Here is a 25453-nt window from a genome sequence, read left to right on the forward strand (position 1 = left end):
GGTTGTTGCCCAAAACCGCAACAATAGGTCCTGATATGGGCAAAAAAATTTTTTTTTTTTTTTTGCAATTCAAAATTAAATTTGAAAGATTAAAATCATGCAATTAATCCATCCACTATCCACCAAATTTGCAGAAAAACTGAAGATAAAATGACATAGATCTCATTAATATACAAAAAAAAAATTATAACTTACTAATTACAAAAATTATAATAAAAACAAAAAAAAAGAAACTGAAATTTAGAATTCTAAATCTAAAAATAAAATAAAATAAAAAGACGTTTGCGAGAAACAGATAGTGCAGCAAATCTGCCTTTACGAGAAACAACGAAAATAAAAATCAAATACTAGATCTAAAAAAACTAAAAATCCACAATCCTATTGCTTATTGTCGTTGTGTTGGTGGTTGATGATGATTTGATGTGCGCGAGATCTGGTAATCGAACCACCGCTGTCAGCTCTAATGCGAACCACGTCGACGGCCGACGAAGAAACAACGACGGACGACGAAGAAACGACGACGAATTGAGAAGGGTGAACGTGAGGGTGAAGGTGAATGAAGAGAGAACAAAGCAAAATCATTAGCCAAACCTCGTCGAAATTAGATCAGAATAAATTGCAAAATAAAAACAGCAAATTGAAGAAATAAGTTCACCTCGATTTCGAATTTCCGACCTTGAAATTGCCGAGGAGTCGTTACTTGTCTTCTGACGACAAGTAACGATGAGAGACGCTGGTGGCGTCGCCGCACCAGAACTCGACGTGGTGGATGCGTTTGACAGGGAAAAGGTTGGAGAGTGGGTTGACGCGGATGAAGTTGGAGTAGCCTACGAGCTTGAATTGTGAAGGTGAGGTTTGTGGTTGTGGACTGAGAGTTCCCATGGATTTTTTAATAGTGAGGAAGTAAATTGATGTTTTTTTTTGGTGGAACGAAGGTGAGAGGGTCATCTGAAGTGAGAGGAAGGAGAGGGTGAGAAATGAAACGGCTAAGGAAGTGAAAGTGAAGTGAGAGGGTGAGATATAGAAATGACGCCTTAGTTTTATTAAACCCTAATGACAATATTGCTGCGGTTTTCATAAGGAACCGCAGCAATATATTAAAATAATGATTTTTAAAATAATTTTAATATATTGATGCGGTCCAACGTGGAAACCGCAGCAATATTTGTTGTTCAAGACCCCACTTTATTTTAAAAAGTATATGTTAGACAATATTGCTGCGGTTTTGGGGGGGAACCGCAGCAATATTGTCAATTTTTATTTTTTCTTTTCTTTTTGCGTGTTATATTGTTGCATATAGGTAAAACCGCAGCAATATTACCGCAGCAAATATCATTTATTCTACTAGTGGTTGAGAGTGTGGTGAGAGAAGACTGGGTGGTTGAGGGGATGATAGGCTGAGGAAGGAGAATGACAGAAGGAAGAGGTGGGCGGTTGAGAGAGAAATGGGGATTAGGGTTTTAGAGAGGATATATGGAAGAGAGAAGGCCGGGAAATCCGGAAGAGGTGGGCGGTTGAGAGAGGGATGGGGATTACGGTTCTAGTTAGTAACGTGTTAGCAACCATATGTTAACTTAGCATTTAGTCAGTTACTCACTTAGAATTATGCCAAATCAGTAACTCACTAACTTGTTCCACGATAATTGAAAGAAGTTGTTACTAGATAAGATTAATGAATGTATCACTATAAATTATATCAATATAGATTATAAGCTAATTGAATAACAATACAATATTTTTATCTAATAGTCTTCTTGTGAAATACATTTCAAAACTAAAAACATGTATTTGGATTGAAACAAGCTGTTATTTGGCGAGATCAATAAATGTATCATTGTAAGTCAATAATCTATGACAATGTAACACTACATATAAGTTTACTTAAGTTAATATAATTATACTATTACTTAATTGAGTAATAGACTGATAGTTGTATAAATAATGCTATAAAAAGTCTAATTAAAATTAAAAAACTCAATTCATAACTCTAATTAAAAAATACTTAAACACTAATCATAGTAATTTCAACAAAAATAACCAAAATTTCAAATTAACAACATAATTGACTAATTATTAAAGTTTGAAGCTACTAAACCAAGACAAGAATTAGTAAGATTATAAAAAATATAAGATTGTCAATTATGTGATAAGTCATCAATTCATGTATTAGGTAATTCTCTTTTCCTATTGGCCAAAGATTAATATCATGGATCATGAATTAGAACCCTTGATTTGAGAAGGATCAAAATCTAACCATCAATTTTTCAAAAACTCAAACCCATCTCCCATTTCTGATTTCCCTTCTCTTTTCCATCTATCCTCTCTAAAACCCTAATCCCCATCCCTCTCTCAACCGCCCACCTCTTCCTTCTGTCATTCTCTCTCCTCAGCCTACCATCCCCTCAACCACCCCACGACATTGGTCGTCAAAAACTGCACTACCCCCTCCCACTCCATCACTTGTCGAAGATTCAGCCAAATTCATCCTTCATGGATCCTTTTTATTCGCCGATATGAAAAATAATCCTAATTTGTCATTTGACGTAGGTGGTGGTCGTAGCATTTCGTCCTTCATCAGCGGTGGTTGGCGGTTCCTCGGTCAATCCGATCTTTTATGATGCTTGGCGGTTCCTCGGTTCATCCGTTCTTTTATGGTGGTGGTGGTTCCTAGTGTCGGTTCCTCGGTTCGTCTGTTTATCCTTGTGTCGCTCATTACAGAAATAACCAAATCAATTTACAGAATTTAAGAGTTAAAAGTATTATTGTTTTTATTGTAATTTTTTTTGTTTTTTTTTTTGTAACTTTTAGATCTAGTTTATCATTTTCTGTAATGAGCGAATGTAAAAGATTTTGATCTTAGATCTACCCATGTTCAATTGAAAATTTTGAATTTGAGATTTTATGTTTGCATATTTATTGATTTATGTTTGGTTTGTGTATATATGTTCCTTAAAATTGCTTTAGATTTTAAGTAAAATTTCAAATCATTTGCATCCTTAGATTAAAGGAATGTAACTGATTTTTTTTAAAATTTATGACTTCTATCATTAACGACTGGCTAGCAGTTGATATTTGTGAGAATACCTATCGGAACTCCAAAATATTTGCCGTCTTTCAGCTACAAGTGTTTTGGGATATTAAGATAAGAATGAATTTCATATCTGATTACGAGCTCGTATGTTGTTGTTTAGTATAGGGTTACGAGAATTTGAGATTATTTGGTAGAATATTAAAATGGAATAATTTGGTAGAAAATTTGGTAGAAGAAATGGAGATATTTTCATATTTTGGTAAAATATTAAAATGGAATAATAAATTTGGATTATAGGATTGAATCAGATATTTTTTAATATTATTTGAAAATGGGGAAATTGGGTAATCAAATGAAAATATAAATATAAACAAGTACATGATATTCAAAGTTTAACCCTTAAATTAAATGTAATTTAATTTTTTATTTAATTAATTATTAAATGTAAGAAATTTTATAAATTAATATATTTAAATGATTTTGTAGATATAAAAAAATAATTGAATTTTAGTAATATCTAGTTGTGCACGGTTGGGTTCGAGTTTGAATGCAGGTCTGTCTAGTCAGGTCAGCATATAATCTTGCCAGGTGCTGGTCAGGTCTGGGGACTGAACCTCACAGATCGAACCAGGTTCAAGTCAGGTCAGAATCAGGTTCACCCATTGGTCAAATCTGTTTCTGACACCACTAACTTGAGGAGAAGAGAATATAACAAATTGGGGCAATACCTTACAATCAAGTAATGATAACAGGTCGAGTAGAGATTAAAACAAACAAAATGAAATGAAATTGGTAAGTTATTTGATTTTTTTTAGTATAAAAATAGTAAACCAAACGTAATATAATACAACAGATAACAACAATAATTACATATATCATTGTCAAATTCCTTGCAACCGAAAAACAACGGGACATAAGGAACACCATACATCCATCCCTTAACGCAAGAGAATCAAATGTCCAAAGCTCAGTAAAACAAGAGCAGTCATGGTAGATGTCAAAGTAGTGGATAACGGAATGCATCCGTTGTCCTGCCTTAAAAGCATGGCGTCCATTACTGGAAAACTCATGATCAAACCATAAAATGAGAGGACAGCTTGAGCAAACATGGTATCCCAATTTCCAACAGCAGCCAGTCTTGCAACTCCGCCAACAAAGCAACAGAGGTTTAAAGTAACCACAGTCACCAGAGGAACAAGAAACATGTTGGATGTCCTAAAGTCGAACTTTCCCTTTTCGTACAATCTAACTGTATCTTTGTCCTCAGCTTTATTAGTAGGTATGAAACTAGCTTTTCGGAGCCTGAGTTTCGTCAATACACTGTCCAGAACTCCATAAGCATAAATTGCAAGCCACTTAATCTTCCAAATCCTTTGTTCATTCAACCATGTTCTTACTGACCCTCCTGTAACTATAACTTCACATAGAAGCTTCAGCAAGGATGATATAAACACAAAAGCAAATGCTGTGAAAAACGTATCTGAGACCTGTGTTATATTAAATGTAACACAAAGCACAAACAATGTCATTCGGAGTCAGACCGTAATGTTACACTATATTATGTATGTACTTATTTACTTGATGAACTTTGATTCACCTTGGGATATAAAGGAACGCCGAAAAGGAAACTAATCAGAGGAATGGTAGTGAAACACCAGACTGATATAAAACCAAGAGGATACAGTGTGACCCAAGAAGAAGATATCCTGTGAAGAATATGCATTTTTGATGGACTGTAGATAAGGGGGCAATATTTGGACAGGCCTATTTGAACAAGTCCTGAGGTCCATCTGGTATTTTGAATCAAAAGTTCATTGAGCTTAATCGTACCAGCACCCAAAAATTGTGGCCTTGAAGGCTTCAAGTAAACTGATCTCCACCCTTTGCTCTGTAACATATAACCTGTCATTGCATCTTCCACTACACTTTCATACCGAAAACCAACCTGCAAAAAAAGGCTGTTAATCCTCTTTTGATATGTAAATGTGAATGAACTCTTGAATTCTTAGGTGATAATTCAGACATTTTATTTAATTAAATTGTGATCAATGGTACATATAGCTAGCAACTCATTTGATGATCAATATGTATAACCATATATATAGTTCTACACGCAAGCAACATACATGTTTGTATTTCTACTTGCCTTTTCACCCCCATTTAGTGTTCTCTTCGTAAGCGCAAGAGGCTAAGAATTGGGCTTCTTTTACTGAAACAGAGCATAGCTCTCGGTGCTCGATTTCCTTGGGCATCTCATGTCGGCTTAAAGATTTGATAAGCTCATTGGAAAAACCATATATATCTGTTAGTTCCTTTATGTCATTACCTGCATTATTTTTTAACTTATAAGAAAAGATTAGCAGCTATCAATCTGGTACTGTCAGTGAGGAATAGTATAGCATGCTTCCTCAATCCTGAATAACCAAAAATAAGGATAATAGAAATAAGTCGAAACACACCATTATAGATACTAAAGCCATACAATGCCTTCCTGTTGATGTAAAAATTAGTACCAGATATGACTGGTCCTTGAAGACCGTCTGCCCCAGGCCAATATACCTGGGAAATACGCATTGTGAGTAGAATCACTACTTCTCTTTATGTATGAAAACTGGAAACACACAAGAGTATGTCATGATGTTTCTGTAGATTGATCGACTTACATTTCATAGAAATCTCATCCGACTGTCATAGATGTCATTCTCATTAACATTATAGTATGTCTGGGGATATTGAACCCAGCCTAACGTGGGTGAAATCTTAGGATCAAGATAGAAACACATTGCTTGTCGGGCTGATTTTGAGTCGTTGCAGTACATATCACAGTCTAGAACTAGAATGTAGTGAGAATTGCTGAACATGGCGGAAACCCTGAGCTGTAACACAAATAGTTGCATATCATGTCAAACTACTTAATTAAACAAAAATAGGCCAAAAAGTGACTTATGAGAGTGGTAATGAATTCCGTACTAGAACATTAAGAGCTCCCACCTTAAAGTTATGTGGATGAGAAGGTCTTTTTTCACGGGCAACATATACAACGGAAGGCATCACTACATGTTCTGGATTTATGATTGCAGTTGCAGCATCATCTTCTATACTACTGCGATTTATGACCTGCCAAAGCATACATATTGTAGCTGTGAAACGAGTGACTTGCGATCAGCGCGAGAGGTGCGCCCGCACCAAGTAGAGGTGCGCCCGCACCAGGTCATGTGCGCCCGCACCAGGGAGGGGTGCGCCCGCACACTCGTCACGACGGATTTCAGTTGTTGAGGCAGAAGCAAATGGTGCGCCGCACTCTGTTCGGGCGAGATGATGTCTGGTGCCCCGCACAACCGTGCGCCCGCACCAAAAGGTGGTGGCGCCCGCACCTATCGGGAATTCAGCTTTTTCCCGGTTTTCTGTTTCTCGTTTAATGAAGGGTTTAAATAGTGCCCTAATTGTACGCTTTGTTTTCAACCACAAATTAGAGAGAGAGAGATTAGAGAAAAACACAATAGAGGAGATTAGAGAGAGTCTTTGAGATTCAATATCATTGAATCTTGCCTATTGTACTTGTAATCATCTCGTTCATAGTGAAACAATCTTTTCCCCTGCCTTGAGGACGTAGCTATCAAATTGATAGTGAACCTCGTTAAATCTTGTGTGTTCTTTATTCGTTTCTTGAGTTTATTGCTTTGTTAATCGCTTCCGTTGCAACAAACTTGGTATCAGAGCTTGAGATTAAAATCAGCGTTAGGGTTGGGAAGATGAAACGATGAACTCAAAGATTGATAAGTTTACGGGGAGGAACAGTTTTGGGCTATGGCAGATAAAGATGCGTGCTTTGTTGAAACAACAAGGCATCTGGAAACCTCTTGTCAAGAGTGACAAGAGTGGAGCGGCTGGAGGCCCTAGTGAGGCCGAATTGGAGGCGATGGAGGAGAAGGCTCACTCCACGATTTTGTCGTGTGCTTGGCAGACGATGTGATCACAGAAGTTGCAGATGAGATCACTGCGGCAGGTCTGTGGGCGAAGTTGGAGAGTCTCTACATGACGAAGTCACTCACCAACAAGTTGCTTTTGAAGCAACGGCTGTTTGCCTTGCGTATGCAAGGAGGTACGTCTCTAAGAGATCATTTAGATCAACTTAATACTATTTTACTTGATTTGCGTAATATAGATGTTAAGATTGAGGATGAAGATGCTGCCTTGATTTTGCTTGTTTCACTTCCACATTCATATGAGAACTTTGTTGAGTCATTTGTTGTTGGGAGAGAGACTGTGACCCTAGAGGAGGTGAAGTCAGCACTTTTTACTAGGGAGTTGCGCCAGAAGGCGGCAACGACTGAGAGTGGTGGAGATTCAGGGGCTGGGTTGGTGGTGAACTCGGCTAAGGGGAAGGGTCCTAAGAAGAAGAAAAATTCTAAGGGTAAAGAGACCAATCCTAGGAATGTCTGTCACTATTGCAAAGAACCTGGCCATTGGAAGAATAAATGTCCCAAGAATCCTAAAGCTTCCAATGCTAACATTGCACAACAGGATACGAAATATGACTCCGAAGAGGACCTAGCATTAGCTGCTGTTGATATGCCTAGTCCGTCTGATCGTTGGATTTTAGATTCGGGGTGTTCTTACCATATGTGTCCAAATCGTGATTGGTTTACTTCTTATGAGTCTTGTGATGGTGGTAATGTTACTATGGGTAATGATGCTGCTTGTAAGGTTGTAGGAAGGGGTTCCATCAAGATAAAGACTTTGGGGGGTGAGATTCGTCACTTGATGAATGTTAGACATGTTCCACAGTTAAAGAAAAATCTGATTTCTCTGGGTGTCTTAGATGAAGGAGGGTTTACTTTTTCTGGCTCGGATGGGGAACTATGTGTGTGGAAAGGTTCGAAGGTGGTGCTTAAGAGCACTAAGTTGGGTACTCTGTATGTGTTACAAGGTACTACTCTGACTGGTTCTGCTAATGTTGCATCTACAAGTTCTGAGGAGATGACTAAGTTGTGGCATAGACGACTTGGGCATATGGGTGAGCGAGGGATGCAGATATTATCCAAGATGAACCTTCTTTGTGGCCACAAGGTGAAGAACCTTGAGTTTTGTGAGCACTGTGTGTTGGGTAAGCAACACAGGACTAAGTTTGGGAAGGGGCTGCACATAACTAAGGCGACGCTGGATTATATTCACTCAGATTGCTGGGGGCCTGCTCGGGTAGAAGGTATAGGAGGATTCAGTTATTTTGTGACTTTTATTGATGATTTCTCCAGGTACTGTTGGCTTTATTGTTTAAAGCATAAAGGAGAGGCTTTTAAGACTTTTGTGCAATGGAAAGTCTTAGTGGAAAATCAGACAGGAAAGAAGGTTAAGAGGCTACGTACGGATAATGGTTTAGAATTTGTTAATGATGAGTTCAATGAGCTTTGCAGGGACGCAGGGATAGTGAGACATCGCACTGTCAGGAAAACACCACAGCAGAATGGTGTTGCAGAGCGCATGAACCAGACTTTGCTAGAGAGAGTTCGATGCATGCTTTCTAATGCAGGGTTGACTAGGAAGTACTGGAGTGAAGCCGTGAAAACGGCATGTTATCTGATAAACCGTGGTCCTCATACAGGTATTGACTGCAAGGTACCTTATGAGGTATGGTCTGGGAGAAGTGCTGAGTATTCTGGTTTGCGTGTTTTTGGTTGTATGGTCTATTATCATGTGAATGAGGGTAAACTTGAACCAAGGGCTAAGAAGGGTTGTTTTTTGGGTATGGAGATGGTGTGAAGGGTTACAGGATTTGGTCCCCATCAGAAGGGCGTGTTATACTTAGTAGAGATGTTACTTTTGATGAAAACACTATGTTTGTATCTGCTAACAAACCTGCAGGTGATACTGATGAGAGCACAGATGAAGGATCTGAGCAAGTAGTTGCTCCAGACCTACTCCACAGGTTCGAACTCAGGGGAAGGATAATGAGGCTCCAGTGAGTTCTCCCATTGTGGAGACTAGTCAGAGGGATGTAGCTGTTGTTGATGAAACAGCTGATGTTGAGTCTGATCATGAGGAAACTGTTGTTGAAGGTCAGAAAACCTAGGAAGAAGCCGCAGAGACTGATTGAACAGATAGAGGGCAGGAATGTTCCTGGCCGAAACTGCTGTGTAGAGGAGATGATTGGTTATGCATTACATGTAGCTGAAGATATTGAGTCACCTGAGCCAATGTCCTACAAGGAAGCAGTTTCTAGTAACGAATCAGCTAAGTGGTTAGTTGCTATGAGTGAGGAGATGGAGTCTCTTCACAAGAACCAGACATGGGAACTAGTGAGGATACCACAGGGTCGTAAGGTGGTTGGTTGCAAGTGGGTTTTCAAGAGGAAAGAGGGAACTTCAGAGGGTGAAAGTGTCAGATAAAAGCCAGGCTAGTTGCAAAAGGGTTCAGTCAGAGGGAAGGGGTCGACTACAATGAGATTTTCTCGCCAGTGGTTCGTCATACTTCTATTAGAGTGTTATTAGCAATGGTAGCACATTTTGATCTGGAACTTGAGCAGTTAGATGTGAAAACAGCTTTCCTACATGGGGAGTTGGAGGAGGATATTCTGATGAGTCAACCAGAGGGGTTCGTTGTTCCAGGAAAAGAGAAGTTTGCTTGCAGTCTGAAGAAGTCCTTGTATGGACTTAAGCAGTCACCTAGACAGTGGTACAAGAGGTTTGACAGCTTCATGGTTGAGCATGGTTTTACCAGGAGTCCATATGATTGTTGTGTTTATCATAGCAAGGTGGAGGACGGTTCATATATTTACTTATTGTTATATGTTGATGACATGCTTATTGCAGCAAAGAAGAAGTCAGACGTGGTGAAGTTGAAGAAGCTTCTGAGTTCCGAGTTTGACATGAAAGATTTGGGAGCAGCAAAGAAGATTCTTGGCATGGAGATCTATAGGGATCATGGACGGAAGAAACTTTTCCTTTCTCAGAAAAGTTATATCTTGAAGGTACTTGACAGGTTTGGTATGAGTACTGCGAAATCTATTGATACTCCTGCTGCTGCAAATGCTCGTCTTTCTGTTGTGCTTTCTCCTCAATCTGATGAGGAAAAAGAGTATATGTCTAAGGTTCCGTATGCTAGTGCTGTTGGTAGTCTGATGTATGCTATGGTTTGCACTAGGCCAGACTTAGCACATGCTGTTAGTGTTGTGAGCAGGTTTATGACTCAACCAGGGAAGGAACACTGGCAGGCAGTGAAGCGGATTTTCCGCTACTTGAGAGGAACGGCAGATGTGGGTCTCATTTATGGGAATGATACTGAGTGTTTGGTGACCGGATATTCTGATTCGGACTATGCAGGTGATATAGACACTAGAAGATCGATGACTGGGTATGTATACACTCTAGGAGGTTCTGTGGTTAGTTGGAAGGCTACTTTGCAGTCTTCAGTGACTTTGTCTACTACGGAGGCTGAGTACATGGCTTTGACTGCTGCAGCAAAGGAGGGTATATGGTTACGTGGTTTGGTTAGTGATCTGGGTCTTCACCATGATCGTGCTATTGTGTATTGTGATAGCTTGAGTGCTATTTGTCTTGCTAAGGATCAGGTGCACCATGATAGGACTAAACACATTGATGTAAGGTACCATTTTCTGAGGAGTGAGAAGAGGATAGTGGTGAAGAAAGTTGGGACTGCAGACAATCCAGCTGATATGTTCACCAAGCCAGTTCCAGTTCGCAAGTTCAAACATTGCTTGGACTTGTTGAACGTTGATAGTCACATTTGATCTTGTGAGAGGTTGTGCCTCAAGGTGGAGGCAATCCCGGCCCCGGGATAAAGGTGGCAAGCCCGGCATCGGGTTAAAGATGCAACTGCAGGAGGGGAAAGTGTATCTCGAGTACTGTTGAAGAGATACATGTTTGGTTGATTGTTTTAAGGTGGAGTTGTGTGGTAGATGCAAGTCAAGGTGGAGATTTGTGAAACGAGTGACTTGCGATCAGCGCGAGAGGTGCGCCCGCACCAAGTAGAGGTGCGCCCGCACCAGGTCATGTGCGCCCGCACCAGGGAGGGGTGCGCCCGCACACTCGTCACGACGGATTTCAGTTGTTGAGGCAGAAGCAAATGGTGCGCCCGCACCAGAAGCCGGTGCGCCCGCACCAAAAGGTGGTGCGCCCGCACCTATCGGGAATTCGGCTTTTTCCCGGTTTTCTGTTTCTCGTTTAATGAAGGGTTTAAATAGTGCCCTAATTGTACGCTTTGTTTTCAACCACAAATTAGAGAGAGAGAGATTAGAGAAAAACACAATAGAGGAGATTAGAGAGAGTCTTTGAGATTCAATATCATTGAATCTTGCCTATCGTACTTGTAATCATCTCGTTCATAGTGAAACAATCTTTTCCCCTGCCTTGAGGACGTAGCTATCAAATTGATAGTGAACCTCGTTAAATCTTGTGTGTTCTTTATTCGTTTTCTTGAGTTTATTGCTTTGTTAATCGCTTCCGTTGCAACAGTAGCCTCTGTCAGTGTTTGATGGTCAAATACCTACGGTTGGTATATCTTCGAAAGATCACACAGAAAAAAATTGTATTCCTCAAAGTCTACTCAAGGAACTTTAATGCAAGGTAGGACTAGAGTTGTTGGATGTTGCTGAGTACTACTATAATGTAACAACCAAAACCATCTACATTAACTTCAGCCCCTTCAAGTTGGCCATGAAGCAACAGCCTCTGACACCCCATACAATTGCCACAGGAGCCCCACACTATTGCGACAGGAGGGAGCTTGACCATCAGGCTACTTTGCCGAGAGGTGGCACTAACATACTTCTTTTGAGATTTGAAGATGTCGATTGAACATTATCAATTAAAATTGAATCACAAACTTTAGAAATTTCTAACATGTCATGGTCAAAAATCGCAAAACACATAATATTCAGGTTATGTCAAAAATACATGGTAAACAATCCTGGTTTTTGGACATTTTTTCCAGCAAAATGGCACATTGTTTGATTTGCTTCCGTGCACTAAGATTGTGTCTTTTCGGCCTTAGTGTGTGTTAGTTGTTTCTAAGCCTGTAGAATATTATTAGTCATAGTTCGATTTTTGTCTTCCGCTCTTGTCCGATCCAGTCACACCACTAACTTTTATGTATTTCGTTAACTTTTGAGTACTTACATATAACTTATTGACTTGGACATTTTTTTATTAACTTAGGGGGGCGTTTGGTTTGAGGTTTTTAGGAAAGGGTAAGAGAATCAATTAGCTCAATTATGGTCTAACTAAATCAGATCATCTGATAAAACAATTTGTGATTTTATGATCATGGCCAACCCCAGAAATATTCCAACAAAACATAGCTCCATGAATCTCATATAACCCAGTTAATGTGAAATCATGGAAACCAAGGATGTCTTGGCCTAGTAGTTAAGATTGAGGTATTGTGAACGATAGGTTACAGGTTCAAATCCCCCCTCCCCTTCTTTGTACTTTGACTGCCTTCGTGGCTCATATGGATTAAAAAAAAAAAGTGAAATCATGGACAGAACGAAGTTCAATTTCAGATAAGGGTTCTATTCTTCAAGTTTATCTTTTAGACTTTTACTTCTCTAAATCAACTCAGGAAGGTAAGTGAATCAAGATGATTGACGACAAGAAACATTTTATATACCTGAACAAATGATGAATGATCTTGGGCACTTGTCTTAAAACCGCCATCAATCTCCCCAGTGCCTGACTTGCTTTGCACTCGCGATTTGAAAACCTCATATTTGTCCTAGACAAATGATCAAAAGTTCCACGCCTCGCAATTTCAGTTATAACTGTGGTTTAACCTAAACTTCAAACAACTATATCTTTCCTTGTATGTAAATCACAGAATGAGATTCTTCGTATAGAAGTATAATTGTATAAAATACGTGGATTGGAAAGCAAAACTATAAACTCTATTTTAGATGAGAAAATCAAGAAGTTATAAGGTCCAAAACCTGAACTATGTTTCTATCATCGATAAACTCGCTGCGCCGACTTGCCTCCATGGACTCGGGCTCATGCACAGGCTCAGGCTGCTTAAAATAGGCTCGAGGACATACAGTCTTAACATTGTACTTCTTACAAAAAGGTAACCACCAAGTTGCAAATACCCAAGCCTCTTTTATACCATACAACGTCACAGAGGCAGCTCCATCATCTGATAAATAAATACTTAGTTTATCAGCAGGATAATCCAAAGACATGGCAGATATAACAGTATTCATGACCTCAAAAGTTGGTTCCTTCTTAGGATCGGTTGTGCATAAAAAGACGTCGATTGCAGGCAATACATCATCCTTAGGCAGCCTCTCTGGGAAGACGGTCCGAGTAACGGGCCACCAGTAGAAGGGTTGCTTGAGGAACCAAATGAATGCGAATAGGAGCTCAGCACCAAACATTAGAAGCCAAGGTAAAAAAGGAACTGCATGATATGCAAAACTAGTTTTGTTAAGAAAAAAGGTTGCTCTGTAGTAGAAAATAGCTACTAAGGCTAACATATGAACAAGGAAATGTGCTCGATAAAGATATGCCTGTAGTTTGTGGATATGGCAGTGATGAAGAGGGAAAGTATGAGTGTCAGAGTTTGCCATTGCTGCTCTCATCTGCTTGTTTTGGCTCTCTTTATTTCTATCTATATTACACCGGAAGGGGTATGTATAAGTATAAAAACCTTTTTTTTTTTAGAGCAGGACAAGACTAAGAAATGTCGTCAAGGACAAAGGCGGCTAATGTCATAGGCAGGATCAACAACCGCACACGTCCTCGAAATATAAGGGTCCAATTTTATTAGTTGTCCGGTCAAAGGAAAAAAAAAACCTAAATCTAATTAGAAATATAAAGAGATTAATTTCTACTCGGTGTTTTCTTTCTTGTCTTATTTTCCAAAAAGCCCCATTTATAGCTATTCCGTCTCTTCTATTCACCAAAAAATTTAATCTTTATAATTTACTTTAGTACAGAGTCACTAATTTTATGAGACGACCCTCGTCAAGGAACATGAGTCAACTCAATGAGATGTGAGTATTTTAATTGGATTTTTTTGTCAAAAACCATCTTATAAAACATGAAATTTGTGATAAACCACCTTATATAAATTTTTTGCGAAACAAATCTCAAACAAAAAGTTTCTTACGAGAACGAACCTTATGTCTTATTCCGATCATTGATTCAAGGTTCCGACGTTGAAACAAAAAAAAGTATATATATTAGAAACTTTTTCAATAATCTTCAAAAAGAATGTTTTTTTCGATAATGTATCACTCATGAAGATATATGATACTTCCTCTATTTCTTAATAGATGCATCACAAATTAACTAGCCACAATTGCTGATGAACAACTTTGACAATCAATATTTTTGATTACATATTATCAAAAATTATAAAACAAAAGTTATAAAAGCATGGATAGGATAACTTTGTTTACCTTCAACAAACTATGGAGTCCCACAGGGAAATCAAGTTATAAAAGCACATGGTTGATGAATGAACATGTTCACCTACTTTCTTGGCATACTTGGCCTATACGATTGGGCCTGACACCTAAGTGTAGTTTTAGTTGTTGACTTAGGCCTAAGTCCAACTTGAGCCGAACCCAAATATTGGAGGCTTGTCGAGCTTGACTTCCAGTAGTTTCAAACCGAGCTGAATATGAGCATATTCGGTCTCTGTTTAGCTCATTAACCCCCCTCGTTTATACCCTAATAATGGTTTGTTCTTATAAGATAAACAGGGGCGTTGTAACAACGTTGTTTAGTGTGGTTGTGGACAGGGGCGGACCTATTAAGGGTCCTGGGTGGCACGTGCCCCACCAAAAAAAATCGGATTCTTTTTACTTTTAAAGTCAAGCAGATTTGTACAATAGGTTAAAATTAAAATGCGCGCAATAATTGTATATAATGCAACTTGCTCCAGTGGTTACTCTTGTCTTTGTAACATCTTATTGATGTTATGTCGCGGGTTCGACTACCCCTACACGCTGCTTTTGTGCTTTCTTTTTTTTCCTTTTTTTTTTCTTTTTGGTTTTTTGTTTTGTTTTTTTTGTTTTGTTTTGTTTTTCCTTTTTTTTTTTACTTCTTACTCTTTCTCTTCTCTATTTTATCATTTTTCTTCTTCTCTATTTTGGATCTTCATTTCATATTTTAAATAGTAACCATCTTCCTGAATTCTAGTTCTAGTTTTAACCTTTTTTTTGTTTGTGATATAACGATTACTTTTTCTTTCAGTTACAAATAAATGCAACAATTTGACTTTCGGCATTATTCAAATATATTAATTATGACCAAGATTTATTTACAAATACTTAAAAATAAATTCTACTATTTAAAATTTTGTTTGATTTCTATTTACATTAAATAAATTTGTATCAGCTTCTTAATTGAAATAAAAGTTGTATATGTTGATGAATGTGAAAGTCAATATGTTAAATATACTAAAAATGAAGATAGTATTGGATACTTAATATTATTTATTAAGGTTGTGAAAATTAAAGTGTTGCATTGTTTTAAAATATGATATTATGATTTTGCTTTTCTAATTTGGTGCCCCACCAAATTCGAAATCCTGGATCCGCCCCTGGTTGTGGATCTTGTCTCCTTTTGAATTAACCCCAGGCCTGCCGTCTACCCGCTTTTTCTTCCTCTGCCCCTAATTTTATCACATAGCCATACATAAAAATAGTGGAATACTGAGGTTTAATGTTTATACAATAACTAGTTATGGTCCAGGACGAAGCTTGGAATTATTCCGTATAATTAGTTTATTTCTGTTTAATGAAATTAATTGAATTATATGTCTCCCTATTAGCATATATATTTAGATTACACGTGATGACCTCTAATATTTCATAACTTTAATTTTCAATTAGTGTTGAGTACCAGGTTCATAATAAATTAATTGCTATATCATTTACATTTCGCAAAATGATTCACTTTTTTAAGTCAAAACTAGTTATTAGGCCCGGGCTATGCCCCGGGTAAGAAAAATTTCATTTATTTATATTGTAATTTGATATGATATCACTAAATACAACTTGGTCTAGTGGTTAAAATTTTAGTACATGAACTTGAGGTCACGGGATCAAAACCTATACTATGCAATTTCTAATTTTTTTTATTGTACATGGATTACATGAACTAAAACTCCCTAGGGAGAGCGAGAGCGCCACGTGGTACCGTTCCTGGTTTACGCACGCCTTTTAATATATTAGTATAGATGAGTCATTTTTAAATAAAGAATAATTGTTTACCTTACATGAGTCACTTGTATACAAGTGAAAGTGACCAATTTTATACAAAAGGTTACTTAGGCCGAAAGGGTAACCTTTTGTATTAAATAAATCACTCTTATATAAGTTTATAAAGTGTCTATATATTTAAGACAAATAGTTATCCGCTCCATAAACTTCTATTAATCTGTTTGGATCAGTCCTTCAAATAGTTTATTCGACATGACAAAGTTTGTAATATCATTTTTTAAGTCATAACGGCACGTTCTATTTCCATTCTTACCTATAATTGTGTGAAGTTAACTACAATACATTTCTCAAATTTCTCCTTTAGCTAGGTAACTGCGTTTTTTATTTTGTAGAAGGCTGAGCATAAATTATGGTTTGATAGGCCCATTAATTTTTTTTATAATACATCAAAATTGATGTGGCAACATAAAATTTATTTGCTTTGAATTTCATATATATATATATATATATAGGGTTGGGTTCTAGTGAGAACCCTCTTATGGTGAGAACCGTGAGAACCACTTAAAATAAGCAAAAACTTCCTAAAACGAGCAAAAAAAAGTAACAAATGCGCAGAAACACAAAATGAGTAGAAAACATTAAGTTATCAAAAACGTAAAATGAACAAAAATATAAAAGAAGAAAAACGTAATATGAGCATAAAAAAGTTAAATGAGAAAAAAAAAGTAAAATCAGCAAAACGTAAAATGAGCAAAAACGTTGATAAATGAGCATAAAATTGTTAAACGAGCAAAACCATAAAATAAGTGAAACAAAAAGTGAGCAAAAATATTATGAAATGATCAAAATCTTCGTAAAATGAGGAAAAATGAGTGATATATATATATATATATATATATATATATATATATATATAATATATATATATATATATATATATATATATATATATATATATATATATATATATATATATATATATATATAGGGGCAAGATCACATGAGAATGCTCTTTACATGAGAAATGAGAATGAATCTCAACCACACGATTGGATTAGAGTTACAACACTTGTTCATTAGAGTTATACCCTCCTAAAAAATTTGAGCCCAACTTTTTTTTTTAACCTTTTTTTCTAGTATTTCATTTTTTTGGAGTTACATCACTTTTCATTAGAGTTACATCACTTGTTCATTAGAGTTATAACATAGAAAATTCATTCTCATTTCTCATGTAAGTATATATATATTTGTATAATAATAAATATCAAGCTTATATAGGAACATAAATAGTTATGATTTCTTCAAAATATAATTGGGTTAGATAGTTAACGTGTATGTTACTTAACCCCACCGTTATCTTATCTTTGCTTAGTTTATGACAAATTTGTCAATTAACAGATGCTGATAGCTACATAATTTGTGGAAGATCAAATGTGTTTTATCTCCAATGCAATCATGGAGTAGCGCTTTATGGAATGGCAAAAAGTCTGATACCTTTATTTTCAAATATTATACGGATGAAATCAGACACGACTTGGATTTCATTTGTCGAATTTTTGTCGTATTATTTTGCCTCGGATCAAGGTCGGACTTTTAATTATTTAAGATCACAAAAATCAGAGTTTTAGAATATAACTAATCGATATACTTGGATTATACTAGTGTTAACATAATTGTGCCATTGTAATACAGATTTAGTCTAGAGCTTGATGTGTTGGTAGTAGTGATCGAATTCGGGTCGGATTTCTCGGATTTTATTTATGCTCTATCTCCTATACAATTCAGATCAAATTTCCAATTTTTTTATTTTGAATCGAATTATTTAGTTGGGTTGGATTTGACTTGAATTGTCATCCCTAAGCACTTAGGCAATTCCATTCATCATATGAGCAATCTCCTGATTAGTACATTTTGCATTTTTGCTCATTTAGATGATTTGAAATGAGAAATGAGCAAAAAAAATTGGCATTGGGTGTATCCAGGTGTATAATAAAATTTCTCCACTTTGGCTTTACTTGTGTTGTTCATTTCTAAGAATCAAAGACTGTAAAAAATTTCCACACAAATAAATTATTTCTATAACTTATATATACTCGGACGTATTGTGAGTATGGTACAATTAAGATTATTTTATTGCTCATCTATTTAGACTCCAATGAAATTAGCATTATAGAAGATATATAAATAAACAAATGAGTAAAAGTTAGTCTCACATATACTACACATAATCGGCTTATTTGGTAGTTTGTTTTAAATAGTGGTAATGGGGAATGAATTTGTGTGTAAATTTGTGAAAAATATCACTCTCCATTCCCATGGTAATGCTAATTTATCCTAAAATGACTATTTTTCTTCTTGAATTTTCATTCCCATCCAATACTACCACCTTGTAGGTGGTAATGAGTGGTAATGAAAATTGCTTCCCCTTGGAGACAAAAACATAAATTTAGGGGTGAGATTGCTTGCCCATAGAGAAAAATGCCTCCCCATGGAGATTTTAAGGGTGTTTCCCTAATAACATTACACTTAAAATTATTCATATTACCACAATTCATTCACGACTACCAAACGGGTCGTCAACACAATAATTTTTTTTTTTTTTGACGTCTGGAAATCGTACATTAATTAAAAGAGGAAGTATAGCCTAATGCATATACAATCCAAACTAAAACAAATACATAAACCTAAAAGAGCCTTAAGAGCTCGTACATTCCACCTAATAAATAAATAAATACAAACAAAACAAAGTCGCATAGAAAGGGGCGCGTCGTTGGTCAGTGCTGATGATGGTGGATGCAAACCTCGGATGGCTGATGGAAGTGGTTGATGAAGCGATTGACGATCACAATTTGGACAACGAACAACCAACGGCGAGCGTCGCGTCTCGCCGTATGAGCAATCCCAATGATCTATCGTCACTTGGGATTCAGAGCTCAGGACCATGTGAAGAGTCACATTCCAATGTGACTCACTACTCTCGGGCGAGAGTATATCAGGTTTCTCCTTGATAAAAGCGAAACGCTGATGTGTGGGCGTGCTGTAAACCTCCAGATGCAACCGGAGTGCCGCCTGCAAATTTGAACTTTTTCAGGCAAAGACCATGAAGGTCATTGCCGAGCTAAAAGGAGAGCCAAACAAGTTGAGCCCTCGAACACACCACCGGTTTTCAAAACCAGTAAATATGTGTCCCAACCATGAAAGCCTATCATCACCTTGTCCTTGCTCATGAACATCGTGAGTCACCTTGATCCTCAGCACAGAAAGGAAAAAACCAACATACTTAATTGTTACTAATTTGAACCACTGACCTTGGCCCAACTGACTGAAACTCTTCGATGACCACAACCAACCATCGATAACAATTTTAACAACTCGATAACAACGCTCTCAGTTTCTTCGAATATTGAAACAATGTTTATGAAAAAACTTAACTTAATTGTTTGAAAACTCCAACAACGACCGAGGGGTCGGGGAAGGGGAAGCCCGACACTTACAGGGGGGAAGGGGGTAGGGGATCCCGACACTAACTGGGGGGAGGGGGAGGGGAAGGCCAAAACTATCACAAACCTAACTATGGGAATGGGCTTACAAGACATGTGGACGGGAGCGGGGCGGGGACGGGAGCCTTCTATACAATCAAACCTACAGCTACGGGGTAGACCAGTCTGATCAACACAATACCCTAGGAACACAGACTAATAATCCCAAAATGCTGAACTGCTAAAAACACGAATAGGGGAAGGAGAAGACCTAAAACGCTAAAACTACCGAAACCACAAACAGGGGAAGGGGGATACCAACCCGGCGGCGGCTGCGACTCGAAAATCCAACTCAAGCGGCCAAACACCACCTAACAGGGGGTGGGGGAAGAGAAACCTAGCCAAAAAAGGCCTAGGGCGGGGAAGTAAGGGGAGTAAGAGGGGGGAGGGGGGATACCAGCTACCAGACAGGGAAGCAGGGGCCTACACCCAACGGAAACCACCGACGAAGGCCGCACTCCGACGCACAAAATCGGCGCACAAAAACGAAAACCAATGCAAAACAACCAAAAATAGAGCGGGGGGATGAACATCGATCTACAATCTACCTTGTTATGGAGATGCGAAATTTATACTCAATTTGTGCTAGTGAGCTATTTTTCTTTTATCCAAATGAGCCACAAATTTCATACGATCTACATGTTAAAGTGAAGGAGAGACATTCAAACTACGACTAGCAATCCGGTCGTGTTAGGTCAACTTTAGGTTGACCTAATTTATATTTCGGGTCATTTACCCCTAACCCAAATCCAAGCTGATTTTAGTTTCAGGTCGAAAATCATAATCCAAACCCGACATTACCAATTTCGAGTTGATCCGAAACCAACACAAAATGACCTGACCTGAAATTCATGTATACACGCTAAGTTATGAAAGTATGGGTTAATGACCTGAAATGAAATTCTGGTGATCCAAGAAACATGCTTGACCCAATACAAATAAGAATAACAAAAGATAGGTTGTATAAGTCATGAAAGTTTGGATTAATTTCATATTGACCCGACCTGAAAATAATCCGACTTCTAAATCAGGTTAATCGGGTTATTTTCAGGTTTAGAAGACAACTCGAACCTAGCCCATTATATTCGACCCATTTATTATTTCAGGTCAAATATCTCAACCCAAACTCGAAATTTTCAAACTAGTTTCAGGTCGGATTATCGAGTTGGGTCAATGTTTACTAGCCCTAATTCAAACCTATGACTTATTATATACACCCCTTTTGTTTTTGTCACTAGATCAAAACATCATTAATAGCTTTCGAAAACTAATAATGTCCGTGAAAAATCGACAAATTAGACTACTTAACGGTTAAGGTATAGGGAACTAGTTTTGAGATCTCATATTCCATTATATTTCTCATCGTATATATTAATCCTTTCTTCTTATGACATACTCCTCTAATGTTGACAAAAAGTATTAACAAAAAGTGACACATAATATAAAGTAGGACAGAGAATCCTTACTGGTACGGATTATCTCTCATCTAATGTTGCTAGTTTTTTTTTTTACATGGATCTAATATTGTGTTGTAACTCTAAGTCAATATTATTTTGATGATGATAAATAATATGTTCTATAATATGAATGTGTATGACAGATGGTTGAGAAAGAAATAAATAAATGAAGACTTTGAAGAAATGAAGAATCAAGATTGAAATCTAAGTTTATATTGAATTCCTAAGTTTAGTTACTATATCGAGTTGTAATATGCTAGGATGAGGTGATATATTATGTGCCAAAAAAATAGTAATATAAAGTTAGGATAATTATTATTTTCTTAGAGTTAAGGAAATATATAATTATGTTAATTTTATATAACTATATAAAAGGAAAAAGATATTCAAAAAGCAAAAAATAATAAAATTTTAATAAAAACGTTTTATAAAAGAATTTTTCATTAAAACGTAATTTTGAAAAAACAGAGTATAAAAAGTGTTTTTGATAAAAAAATAAGGTTTTTGAAAATAGTTTTTAGAAAAAAAGAATTTTCGAAATAAAACAAAGAGTATGAGATAAAAAGAAAATCCATTGGTTATCAAAGATATAGATAAACATTGATTTAAGGAAAACTTATGTTTTCAGAATTGAAGATAAAGATGAAAAAGGATAAAGTTTGTTTATCTAAAAAGGAAAGCTTTATCCCTTAAATTAAGGAGTAGAAGATAAATATTTTTGAAGGATTTTCGTCCACACCATTTACTATAAAAGGGTTTATAATTCATTCTCATAACTAACGTTTTCAGAGAAAATAATCGGAGATATTAAGAGCTGAAAACAGTTTCCTAAGGCACAGAGTATAGCACTGTTCGAGTCAGTTTAAGTAACTATTCAACGATTGTAATTGTCCTCGAAATTGCTTGAATAAGAAGCACATAGTTGAGGATCGTTTTCTTTCTGTAATCTTACAATTATAGAGAGTGTCAACACTTAGAGTTAAGTGTTGGGGGTCACTACTAGGGTTAGTAGTGAGGGAATTCTTATTGTATCAAGAGGTTCATATTTTAGGATTTAAAGAAATAAAAGAGTTTTTGTTTCTTGTGGTCGTAGATCTCAGAGGTGAGATTGAACCACGTTATATCTTGAGTTTGAGTATTGATTTAATATAGTTTTAGTTTTAATTTTCGCAAAAACTCAAAACAGAAATTTACGAGCGTTTCACACAGTGTCTGGCACTGTGCCATAACCGAGGTTTTGCGAAAATCGATCAGATTTCGTCACTCAAGTCAACCCTCCCCTTTCTTGAGTGTCACCTTGTGTTCCAACATATTGCTACTTGCATCTGCTAAGTAAAGCTGAAGATAAAGTTTCTTTTATTAGGGGAGGTTGAAGATAATATATGATGAAGAAAATTGTGACAAACTTTGTTATTTCAGGCGGAAGGAAAGGTTAGAAATTAGAGGAACCCATTCAACCAAGTAATCTTCAATAGTAATAGATTGAAGGATGGTTGAATCAAACATGAAGAAATTAAAAGGAATAGGTAATTTATTTCCCTTTCTTGGACCTAAAAATATTGAACAAAACATTACATTACTTGCTACCTGTGTTTTTTCACAAGAAGTTAGGATGTGAGAAAAAGTAGTGTAGGAACTAGGAACCATACGTTTATGAAAAATGACAAATATTTCTAATATATGAAGGAACTCTCTTCAATGGAGGCCTTCCTGCACAAGAAACTGTACAAGCCTGGGGGGTCTCCGGGAAAACTCACTCTGATTCCTAATTCAAACATCTTAGGACGTGAATAGTAGTATGCGTGAATGTAGGCATATGTATGTTGTAATAATCAGCTCGTCTTGCAAAAGACGGCTTAAACATAATAATAAAATTAGGCGGAGCCCATTTGGCCCAAAACAACAATACCAACCCCACAAACCCAAATCCCAAAAAACTGAAACCCACAAAAATTAAAAGCGCTACATTTGAAAACGTGCTCAATCCATTACTTTTCACCTGATAGTTTCTTCTTCATCCTCCCTGACAGTTTCTTCTTCATCCTCCCTGACAGTTTCTTCTTCATCCTCACTTCTCTCTCTCGAAATTCTTCCAATTTTCAACCGAAAAAAAATTCAAAATTGATCGATTCTACTAAATTTCGGTGGAAAACGATCAATTTGCATACAAAAGATCATTACATCAACTTAGGTATGTGATTTCTAATCATATTTTCTTCAATTTTTGGTTTTGTTTTTCTACTAATTTAATGAATTCCTTTAAGTTGCGATTTTTTTAGGCTTTTTCATAGAATTAATCTGGTGTTTAATAGCGAAATATGGCAAGACGAAAGAAAAAAATCGCCAAAAAGACCAACAGATGAAGGTATTCTACTAAATTTCAGTGTAAATTTCAATATTAGGTTATGCATGTGTTATTTAGAGCACTCAATTGAATTAGTTTTCTGAACTAATTTTCTCCAGAATTTAGAGCACTCAATTGACCTGATCTCTTGAATTTTAGCATTAACACCCCTAATTTATAGATTATTCTGTAAGATTTTGCTTGCTTTATTTTTTGTGTAAGTTCATCCTTAGTTGATATTAATTTCAGTATTTCAGTGATTTTATGAACTCATGCATTCATATTTTGCATTTTGATTTCAGATTTTACATATTAGATGTTTGTTTTTCATGGTTGAATTTAGGTTTAGAGTTGTGGATATTCTTTTCCGTCATCTGATGATTTTTTGATGTGAATCGTGTAGATCTGCATAATATTTAGGTCCTACAATTGAACTAATTACCATTGAACATTCATTTTCTACATCATTGAATTTAGTGATCAATAAACTTGTATAAGTAACCAGTTTATGTCATTTAGTGCCTTTGGATGATCCGATTGAGCTTTTGATTTCTTGATGCATTTTGTGTTTTTCGACATTCGTTTATCTTGTTGTGTTGTATTGTATTGGTGGTGCTTGTTGTTTCAATAGGTAATGAACATTATTGTTGATTACACACCATGTATTTTATTGCTTGATTCTTGACTTGCTATAATTGTTGTGTGAGGACATTGATGGTTGTTGTTGAATTGAAACAGAATGGAGGTTAATTTGAATATTCTAAAACAAAAGGTTCTAGAAAAAAAGTAACAGATAGGCTTTACTTTTGCTTCTATTTACATAACTTCAAGAGTTTGGTACATTGATGTCTAGTGTATCTTGTAAATTATACCTTGTTTCATTTAGTAACCATTAAACTTGTATTTGTAGCCAGTTTATGTCATTTAGTGACTAATTTAAATTATCCCTACTTTTTACAGATACACACAAAAGGCAAAACCATACAAGATTGTGGCAGATACTCTAGCTGAGATGAAGAAAAAGGCAGCTAATGATAGGAAAGCTGCAGCAAAGGAGAAAAGGCGCCAACCACCTAAAATACCAAAGAAAAGTAAGGAAAGAACATCTCCTCCCATAACTGAAGAAGAACAAGCTGAAGGTGAGCCAAACAAGGGGCCAGATGAAGGAAATACAACAGAATAACCTCAAGGAAAGGGAGGGAAAAGACGCAAACAACCTCCTACAAAGGAAAAAAAGATCCAAAAAAGTTACCTCAAGGAAAAAGAATGAAATCGGTAAAAAAGAGTACTCCAAAGAATTCACCACAATCACCTTAAAGAAGAATTATAACAAGGGGAATGCAGGCTCATCCATAGAATGAGAGGGACACTTCACCAAAGGATAAGAGGGAAAATCGAAAGCAAAATCCTTCAGAGTACGAGATAAGCATTTCTCCAAAGAGTTCAACAGAGTCACATGAAAGAAAGGGAGGTAAAAAAAAAGGAAACAATCTGCTAACAATGCTAAAAACGTTCATACACCATATTCACCTCGTACAAAAGCGATGAAAAAAGGAAAACAACCTGTGGACGAGATTGGCCAAGATGGTTCTCCCAAAAAAAAAAAACGTAAAACCAGGTTGACATTTCATTCATTTCTAAATTATGTCATTTATATTTATTGTCCCTTTGCACAAATATTTCATTCATGTTTTATAATACAGTATGAGTTGATATTTTATATCATTTAGTAACTAGTTTAATTCTATTAGTCACCACTTACGACACTAAATTGTGTTTCTATGGTACTTGTGGCTCATTCAATTTTTATGCTTAAATTATGTTTTTATGTCCGTTATTCAACTTTAAGACATCACTTATTAGAAAAAATTAGTTGCAAAACAAAAATAGGGTTATCAC

At 36.5% G+C, this 25453-nt stretch overlaps 1 protein-coding gene across 1 annotated transcript; it reads right to left on the reverse strand.

Moving 5' to 3' along the window:
• Nucleotides 1-3810: 3810 nt before the first annotated feature.
• LOC104905898 (cellulose synthase-like protein E6) lies at nucleotides 3811-13670 on the reverse strand. The gene is given in 8 exon segments (XM_057392473.1): nucleotides 3811-4518; nucleotides 4629-4989; nucleotides 5186-5357; nucleotides 5491-5590; nucleotides 5695-5907; nucleotides 6002-6148; nucleotides 12659-12763; nucleotides 12975-13670. Coding segments are annotated over 8 exon segments (2295 nt in total). The 5' UTR covers nucleotides 13623-13670; the 3' UTR covers nucleotides 3811-3969.
• Between the last annotated feature and the right edge of the window lie 11783 nt (nucleotides 13671-25453).

The sequence above is a fragment of the Beta vulgaris genome, chromosome 1 (genome assembly GCF_026745355.1).
Source record: "Beta vulgaris subsp. vulgaris cultivar EL10 chromosome 1, EL10.2, whole genome shotgun sequence".
In the NCBI taxonomy this organism is placed as follows: domain Eukaryota; kingdom Viridiplantae; phylum Streptophyta; class Magnoliopsida; order Caryophyllales; family Amaranthaceae; genus Beta; species Beta vulgaris.